Source organism: Prosopis cineraria, unplaced genomic scaffold, assembly GCF_029017545.1.
Source record: "Prosopis cineraria cultivar Desert tree isolate PC_DT_omini unplaced genomic scaffold, ASM2901754v1 PC4, whole genome shotgun sequence".
Taxonomy (NCBI): Eukaryota; Viridiplantae; Streptophyta; class Magnoliopsida; order Fabales; family Fabaceae; genus Prosopis; species Prosopis cineraria.
Genome location: NW_026555335.1, coordinates 8,651,090 through 8,660,114, shown reverse-complemented (window position 1 = coordinate 8,660,114; position 9,025 = coordinate 8,651,090). Strand labels below are relative to the sequence as shown.

Here is a 9,025-nt window from a genome sequence, read left to right as displayed (position 1 = left end):
CAATGCCACTGCACGTCTGCACCCAAATGCTCCGATCAAACTTATTTCGTTCCCTGACCCATATTCTTTTCATTTACAACAAAAAAACTAAGGACAACGGTAATTCAATCAAAGTGAACATGCTATAAGCCACCTGCATCTTACAACCGCGATTCACTGATACTTCTGGTAAAGTCGTATAAACAGAAGCATGTAGAACTTCGCACTTGATCCAGCCTCCCTGAAGCTTATCTTAGACTGACAAATCAAAACACCACCAAGATGCAAAAACCAAGGAATAATTTCTAGCCAATTGTATTTTAAAAGATGAGTACCGAATGAATAGCACTGCTTAAGTTATTTCGAAACTGCACTAACAGATCTTGAAAGTCCAACTGTGTGATTTTAAAACAAGTCAGTCTTGTTGCTCCACAAGGATTTGGTAAGCGCCAAAAGCAGTTGCGTTTTGAAAGGTTTGAAAGGGATTTGATAGTTATTGGCTTTCAGTAGTACAGGCATTATGTGCATTAAAGTAGTCCTTGTAATCTGACAACTAACTTTCTGAATGGTTGGTATCCTATTCTTGAGTTAAGAGTAAGCGTATTATTCAAGCAAAAAGACCTGTAGAAGGAACCAAGAAAATATAGACGATACCACACCAATGCCAATGAGCAAATTGATGATGTAGCGGGTAAACAATCATAGAACGTGTCCTCACATAACAAGGATTTATAAGAAACAAACGAGGCTCAGGTTTCTCACCAGAGGAATGCCCTTGGCAGCTCTAGCAGCCAGGTATGCACAAGGCTTGAAAAATTCTCCGTAAGACTTTGACCATTCCTCTAATCTTGAGTATATGTATTTGGATCCAAGTGAATCAGCCCAGAACATAATACCTCCCCTAATAAAGATAATCTCATAAGTCATGACAAGAATTACAAACTCGAGGAAACAGTTTGCCAACTAATTTGAAGTGACAAACCAGTATGGTGGGAACCCCATGCCCATGACAGCTGATATATCAAGATCTGCCGCTTTGACGGCATACCTTCATCAAGTACCCGACATGCCTCATTCACCACAGGAAAGAAAATCATCTCTATGATGTCCTTCATAGGTAACTTGACAAGCTGTCCAAATCCAGATCCACAAAAGTCATTTCCAGTAAGGTTTATCATCAAACAAAACTTCTTTTGTTTCAACTTATTTCGCGAAAAAAATCACTTAATTTTTCTAAATCTATTTCATGAGTTTTAATGATGCTTATTTAAAAATAATGAGAATTTGACAAAAGCAAATCTCTAATTATTTTAGAAAGTTACTTTGAGTAACTCATGAAAATAATCTGATGTGGTAGATGAAAGATAATATTTTAAAAAGACGAGATACGTGAAGATATCATAAAAGTTTAAAATAATTAAATAATAATCATTTTTAGAAAACAAAAATAAAAAAGATATTATAAATTTTTTAAAAAAATAACTAATAATCACTTTTAATTAAGGTAACCAAACATAAAATAGCATCTGCCTTTTATAAAACCTCCACAAAATAAATATCTTTTTATAAAATCTCTAAACTATCCAAAAATCACTTATTTTTTAATCTTAAACGAATGAGCCCATAGTATAATTTACAGCTAGGATAGAAAAAAGACCTTAGGATCAACATTGACACCAGAAAAAGCTCCTAGCCTTCTCAATGTAATTCTTTAACTCAGGATCAGGACGAGCCTTGCGCTTATCATCATACAAGTAAAAGCCTTTGCGAGTGGTTTCACCTGTTGAACCACAGGATTATTGATCCATTTTCGTATTTACATTCCAGACAAAGACTTGCTAAGAAATTAATACTAGAAGATATGAAAGAAATGAGAATTGATCTGTACCAGCTCTCTTATCCTCTTGCATAAGTGGAATAAGCATTGATTTATAAGTTCTCTCAGGAAAGGTCTCAATAAACTGCATTCCAGTTGCAATCGCCACGCCAAAGCCAACCAGGTCAGCCAATCTGCATAAAAATATTGACAACTTAGAGCTTTCAAGAAGCAACCATTGATAGCATGGTCGCATCAGAGCATAAGTACCTAAAAGGCCCCATGGCATTCCAAATTTCGTTATTGCCTTGTCAATCTGATAGACATCTGCACCGTGTTCAACAAGCAAGATAGCTGCTTGCGTATAAGGGAAGAACATCCTATTAACAGCAAAGCCTGTACAGTTTCCCACCACAACAGGAGTTTTCTTTATCTTTCTCGCAACATCTAGCAAGTCAACAATTACTTGGGGAGAGGTCTGCTTAGTACGCACAATTTCCAGAAGTGGCATGACATGTGCTGGACTGCATTAGCACAAGTTAAATTGTTTGATCAGAAAGCCAATGAAGAACCAAAAAAATAACAATAGTATACACATGCATGATACTACCTAAAGAAATGAGCTCCAACAATACGATCTTGAGACCTGGTCTTCTCTCCAATTAGATTCAAGTCAATTGTGGAAGTGTTACTTGCTAATATACAGTGAGGTGCACAGTACTTTTCAAGATCAGCAAAGATCTGTTGCTTTAAAGAAACATTCTCAATAACAGCCTGTTCAAACATCCAATATGCAGAATGTATAATTTGTCCACAGTTTACATAAAGTCAAACCATTATCAACAAGAAAATTGACACTACCTCTATCACCAAGTCTACATCTCTGAAGCTCTGATAATCAAGGACACCTTTAAGAAGAGAGAGGGTCTTTTCAAATTTTTCTTGAGTCATACTCCCTTTTCTGACACGGCTCTGTAAATTTGCTGGACAAAGAGGAACGAACGCTACATGAGAAAATCATAACTCAAAACAATAAAGAATTTTGTTAAAGTTGAAATTTGAGCAATGAGAAGAGAACCAATTTAAGTGAACTAAGTCTACACTCTAACCTTTAACCCTGTTAACACCTGCATCCAAGAACTTCTCATTTACTTCCTTCAAGATTACAGGATAGTTACTAAGAATTAGTGCTGTTGCTATCCCAGAACCCATTAATCCTCCCCAAGGATGGCAACCTTTCTCACTTGTCTTGGTACCAGACCACGGTCAGTAATCCCAGGTACCTGTCCACACCAAGTATTCAGAATTTGTACACAGAAATTTACAAGAAAAGCTCTCAGAGACAATCTGTCTATATTCTGGATTCACAAACACCATATTACCTTTACTAAAACAAAATCTCAAGCCAGTGCAAATTACTTAACAAAGTTGCAGCATTAACTATATGCATAGGTTCAAGATGAGTCATAATTCATACATTTCAACGTCTACAATTTCAAAACAAAAGGCATTGAGAAAATAATTGAAACAGTGTTTATATGAAAAATTGGATCTATCAACATCACTAAAAGTAAGGCAGGCATAAGATATAAAAATATATATATATGTAAAATCTACAAATCGATTAGAAGTCTAAAACTAAAACACTAAAATGCATAGAGAGTATTAAATTCCAAAACTTCCATCAACTTCAATGAAACATACTATCAAATGGCATTAATTCAACAAAACCGAAGTCCAAAGCATGATTTTGGGAAATCTCAAACTAAGAACTTAAAAAGTGAAGACTGTATTACATTTTAAAATTTCCATTAAATTTAATACAGCATATATCAAATGGTAATTCTCAAGAATCAAAGTCCAAAAGCTAGTAAGTTAACTTTATCCTCTTTTCCTCTTAATAACCAGTAAAACTCAGCTCACAAAGGAAGAAAAATAGGGGATATGATCCAGACACTACTTCAACAAACCTTAGATGTTCCTCGTTGGGCAAAAAATACATGAATCAAGCTCTTTGAAGTATCTGACTGCACCAGGCTGTCAAAGGCTTCAGCTTCCTGTCCATATCAGACTCAATATCACACATACCTGTAACAACAATATGAAGAGAAGGAATTTATTGAGACAGATGAAAACCTTCCATAGACCAGCACGAGGACCAGAAACTATTCCCTCTTCAATGACATCAATGCAAACCAAAGGGTGTACAAGATTTGGTGCTCGTTTTTTAGTTTGACTCCTTGCAAACTTGAATATCTCCCTTGCTTCCCCAAGGGGTTCAATTTTATCAGTCTTGTAGAGACTGGCAACCCATGGCCTTCGGCATTCCAGGATATCCAGGGCCCACTGACGTGCTGTGTTCACCAATTCATTGGGTGACACTACAGCATCTACAAGCCCCAAACTATAAGCTTCCTCCCCTTTGACAGGCTTTGATGTCTTAAATCACGAAATCAGCGAAATGATAGAGAAATTAATAGAAAGTCATGGGATAAGCACATTGATATGATTACTTGTTAATTTAATATTTCTTTATATATATGACGTAAAAAACAATCATAGGACACAGCATACCAGCATCATCTCAAGGGCCTTTGTCAAACCAACTAGACGGGGAAGACGCTGTGTTCCTAGGACAATTTATCAACTCCAGGTTAGTAATAGAAAAGAAAATGGCAAGAACAATTATCAATTGAATTTTATCATGAACTAATGCTTATTCAGAGCATTGTAGCTAGACTAGCTAGTACTGTTATTCAAGGCCTAACTCACAAAAGCTATTGAACCATGATATCTATTATGGATCCTCACTGTCCAAAGCATTGTTAAAGCTGATATTGTAAGTAGGTTTCCATCTTTAGAGTTCAAAGTCTACTAAAAATAATACAAATTATTTACATTGTTTAATTGATACAAAGTAAAAAATTTTTACACGAAAATGAAAAAATTGTCAATGAAAAAACTACTAATTTTTTGGGGCCCGACTATCAAGCCTAATCTCAAAAAGTTCAAAAGGGTGAAGAAAAATGGGAGGCCATGGGAACATCATGAAAGTCCATTGTGCTTGATATAAAAGCACAAACAAAAAATTACAACCACGGCCAAATGAGGAGACAAGTCAATAGCCAGTTTTAGAGAGACTAATTATGCTTGCTTTGACATTAGTTTCAAAATCAAGAGAAAGTTGGCACTCACTTGAACCATCACAAGGCCTAAACTAATGATTAATTAGATTACAGTGTCATGCCCACGTCCATGCATATGGATGTTCTTTGACTAGTATTAATGATGCTTGATTAGATGATAGATCACCTCTCAATGTTTTTTTCATTTTTTTCCTAATACGCCCAATATCAAATTTATTCAAACAAAATATAGTGAAAGAGAGAGCGATGTGAGGGGGGGAGAACCATTGGATTTGTGGTGGCAGAAACCTAATTAGTATGGACAAGATTAGAGATAGATAAATACCTCCAAATCCTGGAATTATTCCAAGTTGAAGTTCAGGTAGTCCAAATTGTGCATTTGGAGTTGATATTCGAGCATGGCATGCCTATTAGTGGAAGAATAAGCAATGTTTTGTTGAAAACAATAGAAACAAAATTTCTCAATCTATACAATCGGAAACACATACCATTGCAACCTCTAATCCACCACCTAATGCAAGTCCATCAATGGCAGCTACTGAAGGTTTCCTGGCAGCTGAAAAGCAAAATGAATATTTAACGTTGTACAATACAAAATGACAAAGAGGAGCTCCAATTAAAAAAAAAAAGAAAAGAAAAGAAAAGAAAAAGAAAACAAAGGTACCTTCTAAAGTGTCAGTGATGATTTCTATGGAATCAAACCACGCTTTGGACGCACTATGGGGAGCAAAAAGAGTGTGAGAATGCGTGAGAAGGGCTGCTAAGGCATTTGCAATTTACCATAACAGAAGCACCAAAAAGAAATATTTTAAGTACCACTGCCCTCTTGAATTCCACCAAATGCAGAAATATCAAAGCCACCAGAAAATCTGCCCTTAGCACCTGGTATGGTAACAAAAGATTCAGCTGTGATGTTGTAGTTATAAATCAGCTGGACGAGATTTTTCTTTTCAATCCCAACATGGGCCTTCTATTTGTTTTTTCATTTTCTACTACTTCAATTCTGTTCTTGTGTCACTGCTTAAAAGTTCACGTATTCACACATTTCAATTAAATTATATAAATAAGGATAATGATCTGGTTGAGGCTTATCTATGACTAGACCATGTATGAATGAGGAATCTCCAAGCCCCAAAACTCTGTTTATTTCAAATTCAGATATTTTTGCAATACCTGTGACAACAATCGCCTTGACATCATCTCTCCGTAAAGCTTGTTCATAATTTTCCTCAAGGCTATTCAACACTGAAGGGAGACAGAGAGTCAGCCAAACCAGCAACAAAATGTAATCTACTGGAAATTTAGAACAAGGGAGTAACAGCATTTAGATAGTAATGGAGGAAAGAAAACAAAGTAAAATGTGCTTCACTGTACTTTTGCCATGAACAGGTAGTAGAAATTAACTCCAACACACATCTAATTCTTGTTCCTTCACATGCAACCACCTCATTCTTAAGAAAATTAATTACAATGGGCAAACAACAATGCTACAGCCAAGAGGATAAAAACATGGGTACAAAATAGGAATTGATGAAATCACTTCACAATCTATAAGCAAATGGTCTCTTCTTCACATAACTTACTTTCTTTTGATCAAACTGAAGCTGACAACCACCAAAGCTTCCATTACCAATAGGTGGCTAGTGGCTACAAAAGCATACATAATCATAAATGAATTTTTCCTTCCGTGACTTAAACTACACTATTTTTCTTTTATTGAGTACCAAAAATACTTCAACACAGTTCTTGCTGCATTCCATTTCCTTCCCACCTATTGCTACCCCTTTTTATGCAAAAACTCAACATCTTTATATGCATGTAATGGCTCAATAAACCATTGGCCAAGCGCAACTGCGAAGGGTTTTGCCTATTGGCCAACGAAGTTGAACCCTACCTAGAAGATTTGGGTGCAAACCCCGGACCTAGAAAAATTATCTCTGTATGTACTGTGGCTGAATATGACTGTGAATTCAACTTATTCGTGCATAAAGCCCTGGCTTGCGACTTTCGTGTCGCAGATAGTGGGACTCAATCTTTTTTTCTTTTCTTTTTTTTTTTGATTAAAAAGTAGATGAATTCTTCCAAACTTTCTGGTCGGTTTACGAATCAATCAAAAGAGACTAACAAACTACAACAAAGCAAGCGCATTCCGCCGGTCGGATTGACTAAACCAATGCAACAATCAAGAAGGCGAACGATAAGGCATGAGTTCCCAAACGGTAGTAAGCTTAAGTGTTTAGCGCAGATGTGAGCTTTCCCCTCATCTTACTTCCCGCCACCAGGAGTGATTGATACCAACCAGAAAGCAAGACCCCAAAAAAAAAAAAATTGAAAATGAAGATCCTCGTCTCAATAGACTCTAAAGCCCCATTTGTTATCTTATGGAAAAGGGATCCCCCTTTCAAGTGGAGGTATACAATATTCATTATATTATTATACAAGGTCAAATATGCTATATTACTATTATTCAATTCAATAACACCAGCCTCATTTTATTATGAGTTATCAAGAAATTCACGCGTTATTTCTCATCCCCAAAATCATCGCGTCGGAGATTGTATGTGTAGGGACCTGAACCTGGATGTTATAAGGTAGAGTTGCTTCACTCTAAACATGCTTTACCGGCTTAATTCAGGGTTAATTCAATCAAAGCATAACAGTCCAAGAGCGCTGGTTTCTCTACAGAGCTAACCACCGATTGCTCAGTGATCCCAAATAGCGAAAATTCACAGCAATTTCCTAAAAAGAGAAGATCATAGGATTCACCAAAACCATATTAAGCCGAAAATTTTCAAGACAGGTCGAAACAAGTATGATGGGGGATAAGACAGTATCACTAAACCGGCAGATCATGAACAAGAAATGGAGTTGAAAAGAAATACCGTCAAAGGAGAGGGAATTGACAGGAGGGTTGATGATTGTGATGACAGCAACACCATCAGCTCCAACTTCCAAGACCGTTCGTCCCTTGGTCCTGCCGCTCATTTTCTCTAGCGATTAGCTGATTCAATTGCTGACCAGAAGTCTTGAATGTCCGTTGAGGAGCAGCAGAAGGGATGATTGCTGGAACAAGAGAGAAAGAGGATCGTTTTAATTCTGAATCAGGAGGAGGCGGTTACGTAAACGCCAGTGAGCGACGACGTTGGCAACATCTAGAAGGAAATTGAGATGAGATCGTAAGATTTTTCTTTTTCCCCCATAAAAGTTGAGACGGAAAAGGTTATAATAAATGATGAAATGAGAGCTTTCACCTGTCAGTGTGCATCTCCAACTGGATGTGAGCGATGTTCAGTCTAAACTATACCCGCGCTTCACACAGCGTGGGGATGTTCCTTGTTCCTCCCAAATCATTAATAATTTGGTTTATTGAGAAATGCATTTTAATAATCTGTTCTTATTTCTTAATATGGTATTAATTATTTAACAAAAGTACACCTTCAATAAAATAATTAATTATCTTTAAATTAATATTATTTTTTCATGTATAATCCTATTTAATATGATGTTTTATTTTAAAATAAATATAAAATAATTTATTAATTAGTTACACTTTTGAAAAGAGATTAGTTATTTTTTTACAATCAATGAAAAGAGTGTATTTTTCTAATATTATTTATATTTGATAAATTTGTGGGTGGAGGGGGTACCTCAAGTCTCCATGATCCATCTAAAAAATTGTGTTATTTTTCTTAAAAAATTTATTTTTATAATAGAATTTTTATTTAATTTTTTGTATTTGCTCTCTACTATCATTAAGGTTAAAATTAATTTATATTTTCTTTGTTAAAAAATATAAGGTATTTTTAACTAAATCTCACTCTAATAAAAAAGTTATTTATTTTTAAGCTAACATCGCTTTTTTATATTTATCCCTATTTGATAGGGCATTTGACCTAAAACAAATATAAAATGATATATTTATTAGGGGTACTTTAAATAAAAACAATGGTTACACCTTAAAATACTAAAAATACATTACATTTTTAACATCAAACTATTAAAAAAATACCTTATATTTTTTAACAAAAAGAGTATTTAATACTATCTCAATGTCATGTTTTTATTAATTGAAACATGGATGATG

At 35.3% G+C, this 9,025-nt stretch overlaps 1 protein-coding gene across 1 annotated transcript; it reads right to left on the bottom strand.

Annotated features, from left to right (window-relative positions):
* Positions 1-460: 460 nt before the first annotated feature.
* On the bottom strand, positions 461-8,264 carry LOC129309106 (peroxisomal fatty acid beta-oxidation multifunctional protein MFP2). The gene is given in 23 exon segments (XM_054950485.1): positions 461-880; positions 962-1,025; positions 1,028-1,109; positions 1,637-1,663; positions 1,665-1,759; positions 1,868-1,989; positions 2,066-2,078; positions 2,081-2,319; positions 2,406-2,569; positions 2,657-2,778; positions 2,905-3,018; positions 3,021-3,078; positions 3,766-3,852; positions 3,932-4,234; positions 4,370-4,425; positions 5,267-5,348; positions 5,430-5,497; positions 5,606-5,638; positions 5,641-5,658; positions 5,758-5,823; positions 6,115-6,186; positions 7,824-8,093; positions 8,193-8,264. Coding segments are annotated over 22 exon segments (2,160 nt in total). The 5' UTR covers positions 7,927-8,093; positions 8,193-8,264; the 3' UTR covers positions 461-708.
* Positions 8,265-9,025: the final 761 nt, after the last annotated feature.